Raw genomic sequence first — 24,448 nt, 5'->3', positions numbered from 1 at the left:
TTACGCGTTGACCGCATCGAAGGAGTTTATTTCGTTTTTGAACACCATGAAGTCACCTGCATCCTAGATAGAAGCAGAGAGAGAAACCAGATTTAGGAAGATAAGAAACAAAACACAAGAAAGGAGAAAGAGATGGCACACCTCCAAGTATGTGTGTGTGTGTGTGTGTGTGTGTGTGTGTGTGTGTGTGTGTGTGTGTGTGTGTGTGTGTGTGTGTGTGTGTGTGTGTGTGTGTGTGTGTGTGTGTGTGTGTGTGTGTGTGTGTGTGTGTGTGTGTGCGTGTGTGTGTGTGTGTGTGTGTGTGTGTGTTCGAATATTTCTCATACCTCCATCTTTGTGCCACAGGTTTTGAGTGACATGGTGCCCATGATGTGTGTTTGGTTGGAGGTTAGGGAGCAGGATGAGTCGGCTAGCCGCAGCCACTTCATGTCCACCCCAGGCAGATAGGCCTTGCTCACGGCGATGCTGATCCTATTCTCTGTGCACGAAACAATCGCCTCACCTGTACACAGAGGAAATGATGTGTTATGTGTGTGTCATCACGTTAGGATTGGATCTTACCCTGTAACATACATGGAAGTCTATCTAGCAACAGTGCAATGATTGAAGGGGGTGAAAATCAACTTACCTGTAAGTGCGAGGGCTTTGGCCACCACCACAACCACACATCTCATCTCTGACTGGCTGAAATGAAGAACAAATGAGAACAACAATGACCACAACAACAACAACAACACGTACTGTAAATGTCCCTTCAACGTACCTCTCGTTTGTCTCGGCAGTGAAACAGATGGGAATGTTTTGTCTCAGGTGTCTTTCCTGCGGGATCCAGCCCAGGAAGAGCCTCGTGACACCAAAGCCCTCATCCCTGATCTTCTTGGTCATGTTGGAAGGGCCGCTGACCTGGAAGTCAAATGTCCTTTGAGGAAGCAGAAAGACAGACAAGTTACAACCCCTGGACAAGTGTGAGGATGCCAAGGAGTATTTTGGTTATATCAAACTCTATTCATCTCATTCAGTTTCAATTTTCATGTGCTGTTTTCAAGCTGGTTATAAAAAACAAGCATTGCTAAGTGTTGTGGTCTCTGCAGTCAGTCAGTCCAGAGGTGAGACAATGGGGGAAGTCGATGGACTTTTGGACAGTAAGGTGATGTAGGTGAGAGAGGTACTCTTACTTGGCATGAGCGGTTTTTACTCGGGCTTCGAGTTGGTACAGGAGACCCACAGCGGCATGATGGACATCCCCATGTGAAGGTGTTGGAGTCAAGAACTGTGGTCGTATGTAGCCAGGGAGACAGTTGGACAGAGCTGGCTGGACTAAAACCACAGAAAGGACAGGTTGTAGATACAGTACCAGTCAATCATTTAGACACACCTACTCATTCAAGGGTTATTTATTTATTTTTTACTATTTTCTAAATTGTAGAATAATAGTGAAGACATCAACACTATGAAATGACACATACTGAATCATGTAGTAACCAAAAAAGTGTTAAACAAATCTAAATATATTTTATATTTGACATTCTTCAAAGTAGCCACCCTTTGCCTTGATGACAGCTTTGCACACTCTTGGCATTCTCTATGTAGCCAGTGAGACAGTTGGCTGGACTAAAACCAGAGAAAGGACAGGTTTTAGACATCTAGTGTGTGTGTTAATAAAGGGGCATTCTGGGATTGCTACATCCATTATTATACTATTAAATTAATGATATATAGACATTGATTCTTCAAGACTATGACTTATAGAAATGCCTCAGGAGCTTAGTTCAACTGTCTTAATAAATCACTAGCTAAAATACAAGCTTATTTTATTTAATCTAATGTTTGTATAGTTTTATAGCATGGTTAAAGCTATCATTTTGATCTCATGGATGGTCAGTCCTTGTATCCATAGCTATCATTTTAATCTCATGGATAGTCAGTCCTTGTATCCATAGCTATCATTTTGATCTGATGGATAGTCAGTCCTTGTATCCATAGCTATCATTTTGATCTGATGGATAGTCAGTCCTTGTATCCATAGCTATCATTTTGATCTGATGGATGGTCAGTCCTTTTTAAAAAAAAAATTAATTTGACATGTCAGTTAAATAAAACTCAATGTGTTTATTGATTTTGACAAATGACAGTTAAATATTAACTGTGAGAAGAACAAATGCTTATTTTCAATGACAGCATAGGAACAGTGGGTTGCAACTGGCACGCTCAACGGGGCGGAGTCAGGTTATTGATGGACCTTGTTTTGGGCCTCTGGTATAATTTGATTTATATCCCGTCATGTTGACGTCTACAGTGGGGTGGTCCTGCAGCAGCACCTCAAATACATGCAACCCTACAGCCAACTGGCCCGTGGCATGCAGAGTGCACTGGACCTGGAGGGATGAGATGATAGTGAATTAACTGCTGATCTAGGAACAGTTTCTCCCACTGAATCCTATTCATTATGATCTGAAAAGGAAAAGCTGATCCCAGATCAGTGCACCTACGCCATGTTGGATGTTAATTGTGCTCAATTGGATTGAATGTTTATAATAAATAATAATCAACAAGGGTCTTTCACACTAGACCAGGGATCTTCAACATTATCTTACCCAGGGACCCGTCCCAGGCAAACTGGCGACGCAGGGACTTGCCATGTTTTCATGGTTAAAGTGTTGTGGTCAGGCAAACCAGCAACCCAGGGACCCGTCCCAGGCAAACCGGCAACCCAGGGACCCGTTGGTACAGGCAAACCCAAGCCATTGGACATCCCAGGAAACCAGAACTGTGGGATGTAGCCAGGCAAACCGTTGGATAGAGGGCCCGGCAAACCACAGAAAGGACATCCCAGGCAAACCAGTTCCAGGGACCCGTCCCAGGCAAAAAAGGGACCCGTCTTATTTATTTTTTACCATTCAGGCAAACCCCGACCCAGGGACCCGTCCCAGGAAACCGGCAAAACCCAGGCAAACCATGGGACCCGTCCCATGGCAAACCGTAACCAAAAAGTCCCAGCCAAACAAATCTAAATACCCGTCCCAGGCAAACCAGCAACCCAGGGACCCGTCCCAGGCAAACCTTTGGCAACTCAGGGACCCGTCCCAGGCAAACCGGGCTAAAACGAGAGGACTCTTGACATGTAGCCAGTGAGACAGTTGTGGACCCAGGCAAGGACAGGTTTTAGACATCTAGGCAAACCGTGTTAATAAAGGGACCCGTCTGGGAAACCGGCAACCAGGGACCCTAGGCAAACCGGCGACGCAGGGACCCGTAATGCAAATATTTGACCCTTCAGGCAAACCAGCACCCAGGGACTTCCCAGGCAAACCTGCCCCAGGGACCCGTAGGCAACTGTCCCAGGGACCCGTCCCAGGCAAAATACACCCAGGGACCTCGTTTAATCAATCCCAGGTTTGACCTGTCCCAGGCATGGTAAAGGGACCATTCTGAGGCTCACCGGAACCCAGGGACCCGTCCCAGGCAAAATCATCCGTTTTAGGCAAACTGGATAGTCAGGGACCTTTCCAGGCAAACCAGCATCCCATGGACCCGTCAGGCAAACCGGTAACCCAGGGACCCGTAGGCAAACCAGCAACCCAGGGACCCGTGGCAAACCATCATCCTTGTATCCAGGCAAACTATCATTTTGACCCGTGGATGCAAACCGGCAACCATAGGGACCCGTCCCAGGCAAACCAGCAACCCAGGGACCATAGCTATCAAACCGAGGGACCCGTCAGGCAAACCGAAACCTCCCAGGCAAACCACCCAGGGACCCGTGTCAGGCAAAAAAAAGGGACCCGTAAAACTTATTTTCACAGCCTAGGAACAATAACTGCCTGGCAAACCGGCGACCCAGGGACCTTCCCAGGCAAACCTTGTCAAGGGACCTGACTTGCAACCCAGGGACCTGTCCCAGGCAAACCTCTAACCACTAGGGACCCGTCCCAGGCAAACCATAGCTACCCAGGGATCTCATGGATAGGCAAACTTTGCGACGCAGGGACCCGTTGAGGCAAACTGGCGACACCCGTCCCAGGCAAACCAGCAACCCAGGGACCCGTTTAAACCGGCAAAAAGGGACCCGTCCCAAAACTCAGATTACCCAGGGACCCGTCCCAGGCAATGTCTGTAAACAATGAGGCAAACCGGACTAAATTGTTGTCCATTTTAAACTAAGGGGGACCCGTTTTAGCAACCCATTCCCAGGCAAACTGTCCCAGTAAATAAAGGTACATTACCAGTCCCAGGCAAACCGGTTCTGTACCCAGGGACCCGTAGGCAAACCGCTTGTAACCCAGGGTCCCAGGCAAACCGGTTCGACCCAGGGACCCGTCCCAGGCAAAATGGCACACATGACCTCGTCCCAGGCAAAAGCGTCTGCAAATGGCAACCCAGGGACCCGTCTTAGGCAAACCAGGGGACCCGTCCCAGGCAAACCGGCCATTTGGACGCAGGGACCCGTCCCAGGCAAACCGGCAACCCAGGGAACATCAAATTTGCATAAACAAACTACGTTCAATTTTGAAACCTACACCAGTTTTACCAGGCAAAACCTGTTTTATTTTTTGACAAATGACTATGGACCCGTCACTGGCATCTAACATATTACCCGTCTAGGCAAAACACTAGGGATTAATCCCAGGCAAAAACTTGGCCCTATGGCAAACCGGAGAGCATTCCCGTCTGGAAACAGCAACCCAGGGACCCTCCCAGGCAAACTGCAACCCAGGGACCCGAAACCGAACCCAGGGACCCGTCCCAGGTTAACTGGCATTAGGGCCTTTCTGGTAAATTAGATTTATATCCCGTCATGCAAACGTCTACAGTGGGGACCCGTCCTGCAACAGCAACCCTCAAATACCCGTCCCAGGCAAACCCGACGCAGGGACCCGTGGCCTAGTGCAAACTGGACCTGGAGGGATGAGATGATAGTGAATTAACTGCTGATCTAGGAACAGTTTCTCCCTGGCAAATCCTAGCATTATGATCTCTGATCCCAGATCAGTGCACCTACGCCATGTTGGATGTTAATTGTGCTCAATTGGATTGAATGTTTATAATAAATAATAATAAACAAGGGTCTTTCACACTAGACCAGGGATCAACCCAGGGACCCGTCCCAGGCAAACCGGCGACGCAGGGACCAGTCCCAGGCAAACCGGCGACCCAGGGACCCGTCCCAGGCAAACCGGCAACCCAGGGACCCGTCCCAGGCAAACCGGCAACCCAGGGACCCGTCCCAGGCAAACCGGCGACCCAGGGACCCGTCCCAGGCAAACCGGCAACCCAGGGACCCGTCCCAGGCAAACCGGCGACCCAGGGACCCGTCCCAGGCAAACCAGCAACCCAGGGACCCGTCCCAGGCAAACCGGCAACCCAGGGACCCGTCCCAGGCAAACCAGCAACCCAGGGACCCGTCCCAGGCAAACCAGCAACCCAGGGACCCGTCCCAGGCAAACCGGCAACCCAGGGACCCGTCCCAGGCAAACCGGCAACCCAGGGACCCGTCCCAGGCAAACCGGCAACCCAGGGACCCGTCCCAGGCAAACCGGCAAGTGACCCGTCTCAGGCAAACCGGCAGGGACCCGTCCCAGGCAAACCGGCAACCCAACCCGTCAGGGACCCCGTCCCAGGCAAACCGGCGACGCAGGGACCCATCCCAGGCAAACCCGTCCCAGGCAAACCGGCAACCCAGGGACCCGTCCCAGGCAAACCTGCAACCCAGGGACCCGTCCCAGGCAAACCGGCAACCCAGGGACCCGTCCCAGGCAAACCGGCAACCCAGGGACCCGTCCCAGGCAAACCGGCAACCCAGGGACCCGTCCCAGGCAAACTGGCCCCAGGGACCCGTCCCAGGCAAACCAGCAACCCAGGGACCCGTCCCAGGCAAACCTGGCAACCCAGGGACCCGTCCCAGGCAAACCTGACCAGGGACCCGTCCCAGGCAAACCAGGGACCTCGTCCCAGGCAAACTGGCGACCCAGGGACCCGTCCCAGGCAAACCGGCAACCCAGGGACCCGTCCCAGGCAAACCGGTGACCCAGGGACCCGTCCCAGGCAAACTGGCGACCCAGGGACCCGTCCCAGGCAAACCGGCGACCAACATCATACAGTTAGCAAAAAGTGGTTTTCCTTCACATCAGGTAAATGATAATGGAAAGGAGAAGTAATCAACATTTTAAAATGAAAATATTACGTAGATAATTTTCATTATTTTGATCTCCCCACATTATAATTGGAAGAGGAAGTGTAAACTCTAACATAGCCTATTAGCTAGAAAGGTAATTCCAAACACATTTTTGCTAAGAGCGACTGTTTATCTGGTTAAACAAAGGTCAGCCATGTGTTGGCAAAGCATTATGTCCAAGTCAAGAAAGCTTACCAGCAGCCAGTGGCACTGGTAGCCTGTGCCGCATTCACATGCTATCAGAGTTATCGGAAGTGGGAACGGCCTTCTAAGTCGGAGTTTCAAGTGGGAAGCTTGTTGTTTCCCGAATTGCCATGTAGCGACGTTTCACCACTGACATTTCAGCTTTTCAACCAAAAAATGACAACAAATCCCTTTTTGACAATTACAACATTATCAATGTGGATAATGTAGCTAGTTTGACCATATTGTCAATGTTAAGCAAGCTAATTTTATAATTAGCAACGTTAGCTAGCTTATCAAGCTAGCTAAAATCGTATTTGTTAAAGAATCGATCTAACTTCAAAGGCATGTGAACACATTCATGTCGGACTTACGACTTCCCACTTCCCAGTTTCCCATTTCCCACGAGCACATGAAGCCACCCCTATTCATTTACATTTACATTTACATTTACATTTAAGTCATTTAGCAGACGCTCTTATCCAGAGCGACTTACAAATTAGCGTGTGCTTTTTAAAATCCGAAATCAGATACTCCAGTGAGTGTCATTGGATACCATGAGTGTAATTTGCTTAATGTTCAGAGTTGAGAAATAAAGTTGACATCGTTAGAAATAAGATATTCTCCTCTTGTCTACTGTGGGTATGTAATAATAAATGTGTTTATTCTGTTGTTGCTAGCGATATTCATAAAAACATTGAGAGGGGGAGCCTTCTGCAGTACCTCCGCAGGGATTGTTCACGTGCCTTTGAAGTCGGAACAATTCTTCAACCGATCTGATTTTAGCTATCTTAATAATACCCCACGCACTAAACCGTTAATAAACGGGCTTGATTTCATCTACATCAATCTGCAGGGAGGGATATTGTTAATTTTATTACCCTGTCAAGTGTAATGTTGGGGTGTGCGACGTTCACAGGGAAGTGGCACCTCACGTCATCTCCATCCGGGTCATAGGCCAAGAGAGGAAGAGTGGAAAAGCAGTTCTGAGGAACTCTACTCATGACATCACAGAGAGAAACAAAAAAAAAACACTTTCATTAGTAGTTCATAATCCCAGATAACATCGACATGACTGTAGTGTTATATAGATGTAGAATAAAACAGAATGTATTGTTTAACCCTTTAGACGACAATAGAATTCTAGAATGCTGCTGTAGATGACTGAGACGGCCCCTATGGGTTCTAAAGGGCTCAGGTTGAAATATGCCACTAAGTTTAGTGTGTGGTTATTTGGCAGAAGCTCTTTTGGTACATTCAGTTTGCTTCCCTCGTGGTCGTACCGCAGGGTTGGGACAGTTGCCGTGACAGGAGGTGTGTTTTGGGTTGGAGGCCCCGGGCTGACCCGTAACCCCAAATCCACCTCGGTGTGTATTGTCCAGTTGGTCTTTCCATTGACATTGGAGCCCCAACAGCAACCTGAGTCACTACAATGAGAGGTTGAATCAGTGCATTGAAGTGGTAGATCAGCATGACATCATTCTGACAGATACCAGTATTTTCTAGTGATTCCATCCACATCATCAATATAACTGTTATTTCCACAGTGGTCAGATTGCAATGTTATGTCTTTCCAACATTAAAATCCAGCAAAATGTTGTTTGATGGGATCGGAGCACAACAAACACAGCAACAGTAACTATACAGGGTTTGTGTGTGTCGGGGGGGTGGCTTGGGGGGGGGGGGGGGCGGAGCACAACAAACACAGCAACAGTAACTACACAGGGTTTGTGTGTGTGTCGGGGGGTGGCTTGGGGGTGGGGGGGGGTGGCGGGGGGGGGTTCAGCACAACAGAACACAGCAACAGTAACTACACAGGGTTTGTGTGTGTGTCGGGGGGTGGCTTGGGGGGTGGGGGGCGGAGCACAACAGACACAGCAACAGTAACTACACAGGGTTTGTGTGTGTGTCGGGGGGGTGGCTGGCTTGGGGTGTCGGGGGGTGGCAGTGGGGGGCGGAGCACAACAGACACAGCAACAGTAACTACACAGGGTTTGTGTGTGTGTCGGGGGTGGCTTGGGGGTGGGGGGCGGAGGCAACAGTAACTACACAGGGTTTGTGTGTGTGTCGGGGGGTGGCGGGGGGGTGGGGGGCGGAGCACAACAGACACAGCAACAGTAACTATACAGGGTTTGTGTGTGTGTCGGGGGGGTGGCTTGGGGGGGAGGGGGGGGGGGGGCGGAGCACAACAAACACAGCAACAGTAACTATACAGGGTTTGTGTGTGTGTGGCGGGGGGGGGGGGCTAACTATACAGGGGTGTGTGTGTCGGGGGGTGGGGGGGGGTGGGGGGCGGAGCACAACAGACACAGCAACAGTAACTATACAGGGTTTGTGTGTGTGTCGGGGGGTGGCTTGGGGGTGGGGGGCGGAGCACAACAGACACAGCAACAGTAACTATACAGGGTTTGTGTGTGTGTCGGGGGGGTGGCTTGGGGGGGTGGGGGGCGGAGCACAACAGACACAGCAACAGTAACTACACAGTGTTTGTGTGTGTGTCGGGGGGAGGAGGGGGGTGTCAAGATGCCTGGATGATGTGCTTATTACTCTTCAAAACAGCATTCAACAGATGACTTCCTGTCTCTAACACCCAGAGGCTGACGACAACCCCCCGCCCCTTCCTCCACCACACCCAGAAAATCCAAGTTTACCTCAGGGTGTAGGATTGGGTTTTCTGGTCCCTAGTGAAGTTTCTAGTGAAGTGTCCCTCCGACTGGCACCAGAGGTTTTGGCCGGACTGGTCCTTGTCGGTGGTCTGCACGACAGGTCCTTGTCGGTTGGCACTGCCATTACAGTAGCCGCTGGTGCACTCCCAGGAGAACTGCTGTTCACACCTGTCCCGGCCATTCTCACGGTAATGGAATTGTACCTGCCAGCACACAGGTTAGGATCCATACTCACAGACAGACTCAGAGTAGGAGTGCTGATACAGGATCAGTTTTGCCTTTTAGATCATAATGAATAAGAGTATACGGACAGGGGGGGACCCTGATCCTAGATCAGCACTACCACTCTGAGAAGCTTTTTGAATATATGGCCCTGCTAGGGGAGATAGGTCGGTTTGCATTAAGAATGTTTAGAAATGGTTGCATCCAGACAGAATGAATAATGTTTACATCAAGATAGAAAGAATGGTTACATCAAGATAGAAAGAATGGTTACATCCAGACAGAATGAATAATGGTTACATCAAGATAGAAAGAATGGTTGCATCAAGACAGAATGAATAATGGTTACATCAAGATAGAAAGAATGGTTGCATCAAGATAGAAAGAATGGTTGCATCAAGATAGAAAGAAGGGTTGCATCAAGATAGAAAGAATGGTTACATCAAGATAGAAAGAATGGTTGCATCAAGATAGAAAGAATGGTTGCATCAAGATAGAAAGAATGGTTGCATCAAGATAGAAAGAATGGTTGCATCAAGATAGAAAGAATGGTTACATCAAGACAGAAATAATGGTTACATCAAGATAGAAAGAAGGGTTGCATCAAGATAGAAAGAATGGTTACATCAAGACAGAACGAAAATCGGTTGCACCAAGACAGAACAAATAAGTAATACATGTTTGACATAATATATTAGTTAATATTGTTGAATAGTTATCAAGAGTGCATTAGATGGTAAATGTACTGTAATATTGTCCCATGACTCAAGCTATTTCTCAACTTGAAGATCTTTCCCCCAAATTCTTCCACAGAGTTTACGTAAAGAAACTGCTAAATCAATTTCCTCCATCACCTAGTTTATGTAGAAAAGCTGCTAAATCAATTTCCTCCATCACCTAGTTTATGTAGAAAAGCTGCTAAATCAATTTCCTCCATCACCTAGTTTATGTAGAAAAGCTGCTAAATCAATGTCCTCCATCACCTAGTTTATGTAGAAAAGCTGCTAAATCAATTTCCTCCATCACCTAGTTTATGTAGAAAAGCTGCTAAATCAATGTCCTCCATCACCTAGTTTATGTTAGAAAAAGCTGCTAAATCAATGTCCTCCATCACCTAGTTTATGTAAAGAAACTGCTAATTCAATGTCCTCCATCACCTAGTTTATGTAAAGAAACTGCTAATTCAATTTCCTCCATCACCTAGTTCATGTAAAGAAACTGCTAAATCAATGTCCTCCATCACCTAGTTTATGTAAAGAAACTGCTAATTCAATGTCCTCCATCACCTAGTTTATGTAAAGAAACTGCTAATTCAATGTCCTCCATCACCTAGTTTATGTAGAAAAGCTGCTAATTCAATTTCCTCCATCACCTAGTTTATGTAGAAAAGCTGCTAAATCAATTTCCTCCATCACCTAGTTTATGTAGAAAAGCTGCTAAATCAATGTCCTCCATCACCTAGTTTATGTAGAAAAGCTGCTAAATCAATTTCCTCCATCACCTAGTTTATGTAGAAAAGCTGCTAAATCAATGTCCTCCATCACCTAGTTTATGTAGAAAAGCTGCTAAATCAATTTCCTCCATCACCTAGTTTATGTAGAAAAGCTGCTAAATCAATGTCCTCCATCACCTAGTTTATGTAGAAAAGCTGCTAAATCAATTTCCTCCATCACCTAGTTTATGTAGAAAAGCTGCTAAATCAATGTCCTCCATCACCTAGTTTATGTAGAAAAGCTGCTAAATCAATGTCCTCCATCACCTAGTTTATGTAGAAAAGCTGCTAAATCAATTTCCTCCATCACCTAGTTTATGTAGAAAAGCTGCTAAATCAATGTCCTCCATCACCTAGTTTATGTAGAAAAGCTGCTAAATCAATTTCCTCCATCACCTAGTTTATGTAGAAAAGCTGCTAAATCAATGTCCTCCATCACCTAGTTTATGTAGAAAAGCTGCTAAATCAATTTCCTCCATCACCTAGTTTATGTAGAAAAGCTGCTAAATCAATTTCCTCCATCACCTAGTTTATGTAGAAAAGCTGCTAAATCAATGTCCTCCATCACCTAGTTTATGTAGAAAAGCTGCTAAATCAATTTCCTCCATCACCTAGTTTATGTAGAAAAGCTGCTAAATCAATGTCCTCCATCACCTAGTTTATGTAGAAAAGCTGCTAAATCAATGTCCTCCATCACCTAGTTTATGTAGAAAAGCTGCTAAATCAATGTCCTCCATCACCTAGTTTATGTAGAAAAGCTGCTAAATCAATTTCCTCCATCACCTAGTTTATGTAGAAAAGCTGCTAAATCAATTTCCTCCATCACCTAGTTTATGTAGAAAAGCTGCTAAATCAATGTCCTCCATCACCTAGTTTATGTAGAAAAGCTGCTAAATCAATGTCCTCCATCACCTAGTTTATGTAGAAAAGCTGCTAAATCAATGTCCTCCATCACCTAGTTTATGTAGAAAAGCTGCTAAATCAATGTCCTCCATCACCTAGTTTATGTAGAAAAGCTGCTAAATCAATGTCCTCCATCACCTAGTTTATGTAGAAAAGCTGCTAAATCAATTTCCTCCATCACCTAGTTTATGTAGAAAAGCTGCTAAATCAATTTCCTCCATCACCTAGTTTATGTAGAAAAGCTGCTAAATCAATTTCCTCCATCACCTAGTTTATGTAGAAAAGCTGCTAAATCAATTTCCTCCATCACCTAGTTTATGTAGAAAAGCTGCTAAATCAATTTCCTCCATCACCTAGTTTATGTAGAAAAGCTGCTAAATCAATTTCCTCCATCACCTAGTTTATGTAGAAAAGCTGCTAAATCAATTTCCTCCATCACCTAGTTTATGTAGAAAAGCTGCTAAATCAATTTCCTCCATCACCTAGTTTATGTAGAAAAGCTGCTAAATCAATTTCCTCCATCACCTAGTTTATGTAGAAAAGCTGCTAAATCAATTTCCTCATCACCTAGTTTATGTAGAAAAGCTGCTAAATCAATGTCCTCCATCACCTAGTTTATGTAGAAAAGCTGCTAAATCAATTTCCTCCATCACCTAGTTTATGTAGAAAAGCTGCTAATTCAATGTCTTACTTTCATTGGAGGTGGAATTGATTCGGAGCGTTGTTTTCATTTTTTATAAATTGCACTTAAGATTTTCCATTTGCAAATCTACTAACAGGAAATAACTTGGAATTGACCACAAACTACACTGTAAAACCCAAGGCATTTTAACTCAAATACTACTCGTAAGTTGAACTCAATGAAAAGTCATTAGTGCTTTAAATGTTTATGTAGTACTGACTCAAAACTCAATGATAAGTCACATCAACTCCATTTTAAAAAATAATACATCTGGGAATTTGGGGAAAGTTACCAGAATTTTGCAAATCTACTTGAAGGCCTTATGTGGCCTGTAAACCATGAGTTTCATGCCAATGTATTAAAGTATAGCTAGGATTCATAATAAGGCTTTATGAGATATGTAATGTATTGTCATAATGAGTTTTATTATAATGATGACATTCACCTAGGAACTCACTTGGTGAAGGCCACAGGACTGAAAATGAACGAATTCAACAATCATGTCTCTGTCACTAACAAGTACTGTCATGGGTGGTAAGTCTACACTTCACTCTGAAAGGCAAGGTATGCTGGTAAATTATATTGGAGGCGTGGCTTAGTGGGGGCATTACTCTAAATGTTCATGTTGATACAACTCAATGGAATTGCTAAAATGTACTTAAGTATCAAAAGTAAAAGTATAAATCATTTCAAATTCCTTATATTAATCAAACCAGATGACACAATTCTCTTTTAGTTTTTAAATGTATGTATAGCCAGGGGCACACTACAACACTCAGACATCATTAACAAATGAAGCAGTTGTGTTTAGTGAGTCCGCCAGATCAGAGGGAAAAGGGGATGATGACCAGAGATGTTCTTTTGACAAGTGTGTGAATTGGACAATTCTCCTGTCAAAATGTTATTTCGGAATGTATTGAAGTAAAAGTAAAAGTTGCCAAAAATATAAATAGTAAAGTAAAGTACATAGACCCCACAAAATACTTAAGTAGTCATTTTTTAAAGTATTGTTTACTTAAGTACTTTACACCACTGCTCAGATATATTAAGTGCAATGAGTTTCCTCACAAGTTTTGAGTATCTGGATTTACAGTGTACTGTTATCAACCCTAGCTTTATCTCCTTTCTCTCTTCCTCCCTATCTTCCTATCTTCCTTTCCCTCTCTTCTTCCTCCTCTATCTTCCTTTCTCTCTTCCTCCTCTTCTATCTTCCTTTCTCTCTTCCTCCCCCTTTCTATCTTCCTTTCTCTCTTCCTCTCTCTTCCTTCTATCTCTTCCTTCTCTTCCCCTCTTCCTCTATCTTCCTTTCTCTCCTTCTCTCTCCTTCTCCTCCTTCTCTCTTCCTCCTCTTCTCTTCCTCCCCTTCTATCTTCCTTTCCCTCTTCCTCCTGTCTCCTCTATCTTCCTTTCTCTCTTCCTCCTCCTCTATCTCTTCTTCTCTCTTCCTCCTCCTCCTCTCTCCTCCTCTTCCTCCTCTATCTTCCTCTTCTCTTTCTCTCTTCCTTCCTCCTCTATCTTCCTCTCTCTTCCTGTCTCTCTTCTCTCTTCCTGTCTCTCTTCCTCACCCTCTATCTTCCGTTCTCTCTTCTCTCTCTTCCTCCTCCTCTATCTTCCTGTCTCTCTTCCTCACCCTTCTATCTTCCGTTCTCTCTTCCTGTCTCTCTTCCTCCTCCTCTATCTTCCTGTCTCTTTCCTCACCCTTCTTCTTCCGTTCTCTCTTCCTGTCTCTATCTTCCTCACCCTTCTATCTTCCGTTCTCCTGTCTCTCTTCCTCCCCTCTATCTTCCTGTCTCTCTTCCTCCTCCTCTTCCTCTTCTTCCTGTCTCTTTTCCTCACCCTTCTATCTTCCTTCTCTCTCTTCTTCCTGTCTCTCTTCCTCCTCCTCTATCTTCCTGTCTCTCTTCCTCACCCTTCTATCTTCCGTTCTCTCTTCCTGTCTCTCTTCCTCCTCTTCTCTCTTCCTCCTATCTTCCGTTCTCTCTTCCTGTCTCTTCTTCCTCTTCCTCACCCTTCTATCTTCCGTTCTATCTTCCTGTCTCTCTTCCTCCTCCTCTATCTTCCTCTCTCTCTTCCTCCCCTTCTATCTTCCGTTCTCTCTTCCTGTCTCTCTTCCTCCTCCTCTATCTTCCTGTCTCTCTTCCTCACCCTTCTATCTTCCGTTCTCTCTTCCTTTCTCTTCCTTCCTCCTCTATCTTCCTGTCTCTCTTCCTCACCCTTCTCTCCTTCCTCCTCCTCTATCTTCCTGTCTCTCTTCCTCACCCTTCTATCTTCCACCTCTCTTCCTTCTCTCTCCTGTCTCTCTTCCTCCTCCTCTATCTTCCTGTCTCTCTTCCTCACCCTTCTATCTTCCGTTCTCTCTTCCTGTCTCTCTTCCTCCTCCTCTTCCTGTCTTCTTCCTCACCCTTCTATCTTCCGTCTCTCTTCCTTCCTCTTCCTCCTCCTCTATCTTCCTGTCTCTCTTCCTCACCCTTCTATCTTCCGTTCTCTCTTCCTGTCTCTCTTCCTCCTCCTCTATCTTCCTTTCTCTCTTCCTCTCTCTCTTCCTCCTCCTATATCTTCCGTTCTCTCTTCCTGTCTCTCTTCCTCCTCCTCTATCTTCCTGTCTCTCTTCCTCACCCTTCTATCTTCCGTTCTCTCTTCCTGTCTCTCTTCCTCCTCCTCTATCTTCCTGTCTCTCTTCCTCACCCTTCTATCTTCCTGTCTCCTCTTCCTCCTCCTCTATCTTCCTGTCTCTCTTCCTCACCCTTCTATCTTCCGTTCTCTCTTCCTGTCTCTCTTCCTCCTCTATCTTCCTGTCTCTCTTCCTCACCCTTCTATCTTCTTCCTTCCTGTCTCTCTTCCTCCTCCTTCTCTCCTCACCCTATCTTCCTGTCTCTCTTCCTCACCCTTCTCTCTTCCTGTCTCTCTTCCTCCTCCTCTCTTCCTGTCTCTCTTCCTTCACCCTTCTATCTTCCCGTTCTCTCTTCCTGTTCTCTTCTTCCTGTCTCTCTTCCTCCTCCTCTCTCTTCCTGTCTCTTTTCCTCCTCCTCTCTTTCCTGTCTCTTTTCCTCACCCTTCTATCTTCCTGTCTCTCTTCCTCCTCCTATATCTTCCTGTCTCTCTTCCTCCCCCTTCTCTCTTCCTGTCTCTCTTCCTCCTCCTCTATCTTCCTGTCTCTCTTCCTCCTCCTCTATCTTCCTGTCTCTCTTCCTCACCCTTCTATCTTCCTGTCTCTCTTCCTGTCTCTCTTCCTCCTCCTCTCTCTTCCTGTCTCTCTTCCTCCTCCTATATCTTTCTTCCTTTATTATTTTACCTGATACTCCATCAATTGATAAAGATTGGTCAGACTTCTGTTTTACATGTCTGACCAGTTTTCTTTAAGAGTTGCTAAAGAAAAGGCATTTATGAACACCACCTGTGTCATTCAGAATCAGAGCTCGTTTATAGATCAGTGTATTTCTTGGATGTGCATGTCAAACCTGTATGATCACATGATCTCCTGACATTCATTTTCATTTCCATATAAAAAAATATTTAAAAAAAATCTCTTCCTCCTCCTCCGCTACATAATTTCAACAGTTTTATTCCCAAACATAGAAGCAAGACAGAAATGGTGTGTTTCTTTCACTGCCAGAAATGGTAAATGTACCTTGTGAAATTGGTTATGAGCAGTGGTGTAAAGTAACTAAGCAAAAACAATGTTTTGGTTAAAGTGTAGACAGTCAGCTTGAGTGAGAAAGATGCACAAATATCGTGATTCATTCAGGATTATCCGTAACCATAGTAGCATCCACAATGTGTTTAGAAACATGTTATATGCTTATTTCAATAAAAGTGACTCCAAAATGACACAATACATTTTTTTCCCGTTTCCCCTGTTAAAAAAAATATGTACTTTTTACTCGCTTTACATTTTCCTTGACACCCAAAAGCACTCATTTCGAATGCTTAGCAGGACAGGAAAATGGTCGGATCGGGAACAAGCGGTCATCACTACTGCCTCTGATCAGACCGACTCCCTCGACGCAAAAGCTTCGTTTGTAAATTATGTCTGACTGTTGGAGTGTGCCGCTGGCTATTCATAAGTTAAAAAAAAAAATTGTGCTGTCTGGTTTAAAAAGTCATTTGAAATGATACATAGCATTTACTTGTACTTTTGATACTTCAGTATATTTAAAACCAAATACTTTTAGGACTTTTACTCAAATATTATTTTACTGGATTACTTCACTTGAGTCGTTTACTATGTTTACTTTGACTTAAGTACGACACTTGGGTACTTTTCCCACCACTGGTTAGGAGTGTTATAGTATTAAAGGCACTGGCAGGTTTGGCATGTACTTTGTAGACTATTTATTGACTATTTATTGCAAATCAAGTTATTCAGTCATAGGAACCTACCTCCCCTGTCCATTTCGAGTCTGGGGGCATGTATCCCGGCACTGTACAGCGCACAGTCCCGCCATAATACGTTGAATCCGCGCTGTGGCAGACGGCACTGCTGAGTACCAGCAGGAGCAGCATACCAAGGTCCATGATGTCTTTCTCTTAGCCTATCTGTCTGTCTGTCTGTCTGTCTAATCATCTCCTTCAAGTTCCTCGTTCCTATTCATTTATATGGTGGAGGCGTGGGGTAATTCAATGACTGGAATAACCGGGTTTGTGATGCACTTTTTTTTGAGAAAAAAATCGCATTGTTTGATCCTGTGTTCAAATCAAATCAAATCAAATCAAATTTATTTATATAGCCCTTCGTACATCAGCTGATATCTCAAAGTGCTGTACAGAAACCCAGCCTAAAACCCCAAACAGCAAACAATGCAGGTGTAAAAGCACGGTGGCTAGGAAAAACTCCCTAGAAAGGCCAAAACCTAGGAAGAAACCTAGAGAGGAACCGGGCTATGTGGGGTGGCCAGTCCTCTTCTGGCTGTGCCGGGTAGAGATTATAACAGAACATGACCAAGATGTTCAAATGTTCATAAATGACCAGCATGGTCGAATAATAATAAGGCAGAACAGTTGAAACTGGAGCAGCAGCAGTCAGGTGGAATGGGGACAGCAAGGAGCCATCATGTCAGGTAGTCCTGGGGCACTGTCCTAGGGTTGCCTCACTTCATAATTAGATTGCTATAATCATTATATATATATATATATTCCTTTACAATGAAAGGATGCCATTGAGACTATAATCTTATTGGTGATTTGGTTGTTGTTGTTGCAGTGACCTATGAGCTTCACTTGTTTAGACCGGCTTGCAAGGCTGGGCTGGTTAGACCAAACCTACACATTTGAAAAGTATTACTATGCATGTTTTTTAAACGCTAAAGACTTGTTTTTAAAATTGTAATTATGATGAATAATGGCTGTGGATATATGATTCGGCTATTGGTATATAGCCTGTACATATGCCTATTCTTGTGACAATTATTATTTCGGCTTGTACATATATTTGATTTGAAGAATTATAAATATGGTCCAATTCTTAAAAAAAAAAAAAAAAACGTAATGCACAAACGCACTCTCTCACCCCAGCCGTTTTCAAAACGAATGCAATTAAGTTTAACCTTGACTAAACTCCTCTCACAGGGTGAACCGAGCGAGCTAAATTGCAACTTCCTCTGAGTTGGCTCGTCGTTCAATAGGGCGCTGTTGCTCGGTGTCATGATTGGGCCTTCTGTCGCATTTAAGTCCTAGTCGGAACTAGGAAACTCGGAACTTTCCGATTTGCTAACTGGTTGTAGTTATACACTTGCCGCGATCAACTAGTTAACAAGTCGGACATTTCCGGGTTTCCTAGCATGTGAAAGCGGCTTTAAATCGAAGAGCGGAGTCCTCAGTGTTTTCACATTCAAAAGTTTTTGCTCTTATAAAAACTTATATAGGCCTATCCCAAGGAAAACTACTTTCAAAATTGTAACATGTGTCACATATGTTTCTGAATGATTTATCATGCTGTTTTGTTGACATTATGGCCCGGTGATGCTCGATTTGAACTGGGCTTACCTTCCTCACCGCTTTTGCCCGGTGAAGTAACAAGCCAACACCCGATTGAAACGCTATTAGCGCGCACCACCGCTAACTAGCTAGCCATTTCACATCTGTTATATGAGCTGACAAGTTAAAAATCTGTTGTTCTGCCCCTGAATAAAGCAGTCAAAGAACCCTTTGGGGTTCATTTTTTAACTACACTCCATTTTAATAATATAATGCATAACAATAATGACAATATTTTAGTTGTCAGTGCTTATTATGATTTTAGTGGCAAAGCAGAATATTTTTATATTTTTTAAATGAGGTAAACTCCCAGCAGAGTCAAGTCTGGGTATTTGTTCTTAAATGACTTGCCTAGTTACATAAAATGTAAAAAAATATTCACCACATAAACCAAGGTATGAATAGTGTCGCGTGGATGTTAAAAAAAAAGAATCTGTACAATGACTCTTTTTGGGATATAACAGGGAACCTGTTCAATCACCATGTACTGAAAAACCCTTCTGGCTGTGGATACGGAGAACATCAACACATGTACTGAAAAACCCTTCTGGCTGTGGATACGGAGAACATCAACACATGTACTGAAAAACCCTTCTGGCTGTGGATACGGAGAACATCAACACATGTACTGAAAAACCCTTCTGGCTGTGGATACGGAGAACATCAACACATGTACTGAAAAACCCTTCTGGCTGTGGATACGGAGAACATCAACACATGTACTGAAAAACCCTTCTGGCTGTGGATACGGAGAACATCAACACATGTACTGAAAAACCCTTCTGGCTGTGGATACGGAGAACATCAACACATGTACTGAAAAACCCTTCTGGCTGTGGATACGGAGAACATCAACACAAAAACCCTGTGTACTGAAAAAACACCTTCTGGCTGTGGATACGGAGAACATCAACACATGTACTGAAAAACCCTTCTGGCTGTGGATACGGAGAACATCAACACATGTACTGAAAAACCCTTCTGGCTGTGGATACGGAGAACATCAACACATGTACTGAAAAACACATCTGGCTGTGGATCAACACATGAACATCAACACATGTACATCAAAACCCTTCTGGCTGTGGATCAACGTAGAACATCAACACATGTACTGAAAAACCCTTCTGGCTGTGGATCACAGAACATCAACACATGTACATCAACACATGAACATCATCAACACAGAACATCAACACATGTACATCAACACATGTACATCAATCACATGTACATCAACACATGTACATCAACACATGTACATCAACACATGAACATCAACACATGTACATCAACACATGAACATCAACACATGTAACATCAACACATGAACATCAACACATGTACATCAACACATGTACATCAACACATGAACATACATCAACACATGTACATCAACACATGTACATCAACATCAACACATGAACATCAACACATGAACAACACATCAAACACATGAACATCAACACATGTAACATCAACACATGAACATCAACACATGTACATCAACACATGAACATCAACACATGAACATCAACACATGAACATCAACACATGTACATCAACACATGTCACATCAACACATGTACATCAACATCATGTACATCAACACATGTACATCAACACATGAACATCACATCAACACATGTACATCAACACATGAAACACATCAACACATGTACATCAACACATGAACATCAACACATGTACATCAACACATGTACATCAACACATGAACATCAACACATGAACATCAACACATGAACATCAACACATGTAACATCAACACATGAACATCAACACATGTACATCAAACACATGTACATCAACACATGAACATCAACACATGTACATCAACACATGTAATCATCAACACATGAACATCAACACATGAACATCAACACATGAACATCAACACATGAACATCAACACATGAACATCAACACATGTACATCAACACATGTACATCAACACATGTACGTCAACACACCATTGGACTTGGCTCTGCTGGGAGTTTACCTCATATTTAGAAAAAATATATATTCTGCTTTGCCACTAAAATCATAAGAAACACTGACGACTAAAATATTGTTATTGTTATTCATTTTATTATTAATAATAACAGGGGAGGAGGGGGTGTCGTTAGAAACGAATCCCAAAAGGTTCTTTGAGGGGCTCCCGAGTGGCGCAGCAGTCTAAGGCACTGCGTCTAAGGCACTGTTCGGTTCCAGGCTGTTTCACAACTGGTCATGAATGGGAATCCCATAGGGTGGCGCACAATTGGCCCAGCGGCGTCTGGGTTAGGGTTTGGCTGGGATAGGCCGTCATTGTAAATAAGAATTGTTCTTAACTGACTTGCCTAATTAAATAAAAACATATATTTTTAAATCCATTAAAGGGGTTCTTCAAAGACCTTATAGGTGTTCCCCCACAGTTTTAATTTGAAGAACCCCTAAGGATAGTCCAGGAACCTTTTATTTTTAGAGTACACCAAACATGCCAAAATGCGTCGCCAGTGTGTAGAACTGCGGCCAGGCAAATAGGCATACAAAAAGTTTAAACAATCAACGCTCTTACAAAACTCTTTGTTTCCTACTTTACGAGGCGCATATGAACGCAGCATCACCTCTGATCGAACTTCGCGAACAACCCAGCATTTTTGATCCCCACTGGCACCCGTACCTCTAGAAAGGTAGCAAGATGGCTGCGGAGCCGAACAAGACAGAAATTCTGACCATTTTTAAAAGACTACGGTCTATTCCAACTAACAAGGTAACACGAATAAGTGCTTAGTGTCTATTCACTCGTTTATTGATCCATTATTGGAGGTGGAACGTAGACCAGAAAAATGATCACGTCCATCCGTCTACGGTAGCAAGCTGGTGTCTGCTTGGGCCTTACGACGGCCAGCAAGAAGCTGACACTAGCTCACTAGGCTAGCAGAGCAGCTAACTTTGCTTATCTAAATCGGCCACGTATACTATGTATCGTCAACGCACCCTGCTTTTCTAACCTAGTTAACCAGTCTGGTGGCTTGTTTATTTGAGCCAGAACGAGTAGGGCCGGGGCCAATGTCTGAAAGAGATTGTCTAACGTTAGCACCGAAGCCAACGTAATTGGATTCCTAGCAAACGTTAGCTAGCTAGCCATTAGGTTATTTTCCTTTCAATCCAGATGTCCAGCTAATAAGCTATTACCAAAATGTAAAAGTTGCCTAGCTTAAACGTACCAAGCTAAATTCCCGGGGTCGACTAACGTTGCCTCATCCATAGCCGAGAACTACCTTTTGCGACTGATGTGATCTTCTTCCCAGGGGAACTTTAAGAGTATGAACTTGAACACGCATCACTTGCGCTACGGTTTTTCGAAATAAGGAACCTATCTTTCATATCAGCGATAAATCATTTTCAAAAAGGTAAAGTACTATACACCTTTTTATATTCGTCTCCCCACACGGCCATATCTCCATGTTACGGCGTGTAACATGAAGACAGGCGACCACCTGTGCTTCGTGTGTAATGGAAGAAGGCCACCAGAAACGTGTTGTAACCGAGAAATACTGTCGGCAGCAACTGTGAAGCCGGTTAAAACGGTGTATGTGTATATTTTGCAGATGTGTTATGAACTTAAGGGATTTATGTTTCTAGAACCGTATCGCAATTGAGAATCAATTCCTGTTTAGTTGGAGTATTTTGCTGTTCTGGCTGCCAGAGCCAGTTTACCTCTGAAAATATCCTACACTGAACAAAAATATAAACGCAACATATAAAGTGTTGGTCCCATGATTCATGAGCGGAAATAAAACAATCACAGAAATGTTCCATGTACAGGAAAAGCGTCTCTTCTTTGGCACATATTTGTTTTCATCTCTATTGGGGAGCATTTCTGGTTTGCCAAGATAATCCATCAACCTGACAGGTGTGGCATATAAAGAAGCTGATTAAACAGCATGACTACTGCACAGGTGCATCTTGTGCTTAGGACAATAAAAGGCCACTTTAAAAGGAGCAGTTTTATCACACAACACAATGCCACATATGTCTCACGTTTTGAGGGAGTGCGCAATTGCCATGCCGACTGCACTAGAGCTGTTGCCAGAGAATTTAATTTTCATTTCTCTACCATAAGCCGCCTCCCAATGTCGTTTTTTAGAATTTGTCAGTATGTCCAACCAGCCTCAACTGCAGACCACTTGTAACCATGCCAGCCCAGGACCTCCACATCTGGCTTCTTCACCTGTGGAGGGAGGGGTTGGGTGCTGAGAAGTATTTCTGTCTCTAATAAAGCCATTTTGGGTTGGAAAAACTCATTCTGATTGGTTGGGCCTGGCTGCCAAGTGGGTGGACCTATGCCCTCCCAGGCCCACCCATGGCGGCACCCCTACCAAGTCGTGCAAATACATTGATTAGGGCCTAATGAATTTATTTAAATTGACTGATTTCCTTAAATGAAATGTAACTCAGTAAAATCTTTGAAATGGTTGTGTTTATATTTTTGTTCAGTATATAAGGTCACTCATTGGACCCTAAAGACTAACGGTAGGCTTGCCTACACTCCTTAAGAGTACATTCTTGGGCTAGGGGTCGACTGGACCAGAATTGGGCCTTACAGGAGATGTTGATATGGCGAATCTCCTTTAAGCCCAGGAAGCAGGCATTCAACTTGCCATTATTGACTATTACAACTCCCATATAGCGGCAACCAGAGGTTACAGACATTACCCGGGTTCTATGAGTGAAGCGCAATTTTGTTGTAGTTTCTTTCGCGACCCCATTTTTTTTTTTTTCAAATCAAGCAACCCCTAGTTTGGGGAAACGCTGCATTATCTTGACCAGATGGTCAAGTGGTCGCTCTGTCAATGGAAATACAGTCGTGAGGAGGGGCGATGAGGTGGGACCATTCTAGCCAATGGCGGCGGCAGAGTAGCCTAGTGGTAGAGCGTTGGGCTAGTAACCGAAAGGTTGCAAGTTCGAAACCCCAAGCTGTCGTTCTGCCCCTGAACAAAGTTGTTTACCCACTAGGCCATCATTGAAAATAAGAATTTGTTCTTAACTGACTTGCCTAGTTAAATAAAGGTAAAAAAAAAAAAAAATATGAGAGAGGGCAGATGGTCTTTGCTATCTGGGATCATTGGGACGTCCCAACTCTGACGTTACTCCATTGAAGTTGACATTAAATAAGGTTGGGGTTTAGGCAGGGATGTCTGGATAGCACTAAACCAAGCAGAACTACGATTATAAAGTGTTTTTCCCCCTCAAAGTTGCCGGATGTCACATGTCCTACTTATATCAGTAGCAACTTAAATATTACAAAATCAATTAGATCCATTACGGCTCATGTAGCAAATAAGCCATTACATTTTTTGTTGACCAAATTCAACTCTCATTGACCTTCGACTCTCAACGCCTCGCTTGGTGGGCAAGTTTTTAGTTGAAAATTGCCACCTGACGGAGGAGACAGATTTTTTTCTAGCAGTTTCCCCTCTTCCTCTGATGGGTTGCATCTCAATAGTCTAAAATATGTTACTTTTCTGTGTAATCTTCCTTAATTAAAACAGCTGATTTAAATAGGATGGAACACTATCAGTCGGTCTTCCTCAGCAGTAGAAAGAACAACTTATTGAGATGAACTCGCGGCCATTTTTATCTCAGCTATACGTTCATTGATAGCCAAGTTTAAAAAGCAGGAAAGCTATTGGACATCCAAACCTTGAGGAGCCGATAATATGTAGGACCTGAGATCTTGTGTAAATAACTCTTGAGTTTAGTCATTGACAATGAACAGGGCTTTATGGTTAATGTACGAGTGTGTCCCATGTCTGTAACTACACAGCTTGTTCTCTTCCCTGTTTAAGACCACATCCAGACATGTCTGCTGTAGGTATGTAGCTAGCTAACTAGGCAGTGTATTGTGTGTTTGTTTCTGTGCAAGGCGTGCTTTGACTGTGCTGCCAAGAACCCCAGCTGGGCCAGTATACCATATGGAGTGTTTCTGTGCATCGACTGCTCTGGCATTCATCGCTCTCTAGGAGTGCACCTCAGCTTTATCAGGTAGCCTGTCTGTCTGTCTCCTCTGTCTGTCTCCTCTGTCTGTCTCCTCTGTCTGTCTCCTCTGTCTGTCTGCAGGTCTGTCTGCAGGTCTGTCCGTCTGTCCGT

At 44.1% G+C, this 24,448-nt stretch overlaps 1 protein-coding gene and 2 long non-coding RNA genes across 52 annotated transcripts; all 3 read right to left on the bottom strand.

Annotated features, from left to right (window-relative positions):
* Positions 1-1,336, bottom strand: LOC127919231 (oncoprotein-induced transcript 3 protein-like). The gene is made up of 5 exons (XM_052502726.1): positions 1,176-1,336; positions 764-919; positions 629-684; positions 327-502; positions 1-63 (listed from the first exon to the last, which is right to left on the bottom strand). The coding sequence occupies exons 2-5, from the start codon at positions 883-885 to the stop codon at positions 1-3; spliced, it is 417 nt and encodes a 138-aa protein (XP_052358686.1). The 5' UTR covers positions 886-919; positions 1,176-1,336.
* Positions 1,337-2,251: 915 nt separating this feature from the next.
* Positions 2,252-9,669, bottom strand: LOC127919237 (uncharacterized). Its single transcript, XR_008102307.1, has 4 exons — positions 9,007-9,669; positions 7,639-7,782; positions 7,237-7,351; positions 2,252-2,375 (listed from the first exon to the last, which is right to left on the bottom strand). It is a non-coding gene; the product is annotated as an uncharacterized LOC127919237 (long non-coding RNA).
* A 285-nt stretch (positions 9,670-9,954) lies between these two features.
* Positions 9,955-12,303, bottom strand: LOC127919233 (uncharacterized). 50 transcript variants are annotated; one of them, XR_008102239.1, is made up of 4 exons: positions 12,206-12,303; positions 10,616-12,163; positions 10,184-10,312; positions 9,955-10,097 (listed from the first exon to the last, which is right to left on the bottom strand). It is a non-coding gene; the product is annotated as an uncharacterized LOC127919233 (long non-coding RNA). The 50 variants fall into 50 exon arrangements; XR_008102233.1 differs by having other exon boundaries at positions 9,955-10,183; positions 10,227-10,312; XR_008102229.1 differs by having other exon boundaries at positions 9,955-10,312; positions 10,616-10,658; positions 10,702-12,163.
* Positions 12,304-24,448: the final 12,145 nt, after the last annotated feature.

The sequence above is a fragment of the Oncorhynchus keta genome, unplaced genomic scaffold (assembly GCF_023373465.1).
Source record: "Oncorhynchus keta strain PuntledgeMale-10-30-2019 unplaced genomic scaffold, Oket_V2 Un_contig_16042_pilon_pilon, whole genome shotgun sequence".
Taxonomy (NCBI): domain Eukaryota; kingdom Metazoa; phylum Chordata; class Actinopteri; order Salmoniformes; family Salmonidae; genus Oncorhynchus; species Oncorhynchus keta.
This window is presented reverse-complemented; position numbering and strand designations above follow the sequence as displayed.

Coding starts and splice junctions, on each gene's coding strand:
- LOC127919231 (XM_052502726.1), bottom strand. CDS start 885: ATGACCAAGAAGATCAGGGATGAGGGCTTTGGTGTCACGAGGCTCTTC. Junction 685..763: donor ACTGCCGAGACAAACGAGAG/GTACGTTGAAGG, acceptor TCTTCATTTCAG/CCAGTCAGAGATGAGATGTG. Junction 64..326: donor CCTGTGGCACAAAGATGGAG/GTATGAGAAATA, acceptor GCTTCTATCTAG/GATGCAGGTGACTTCATGGT.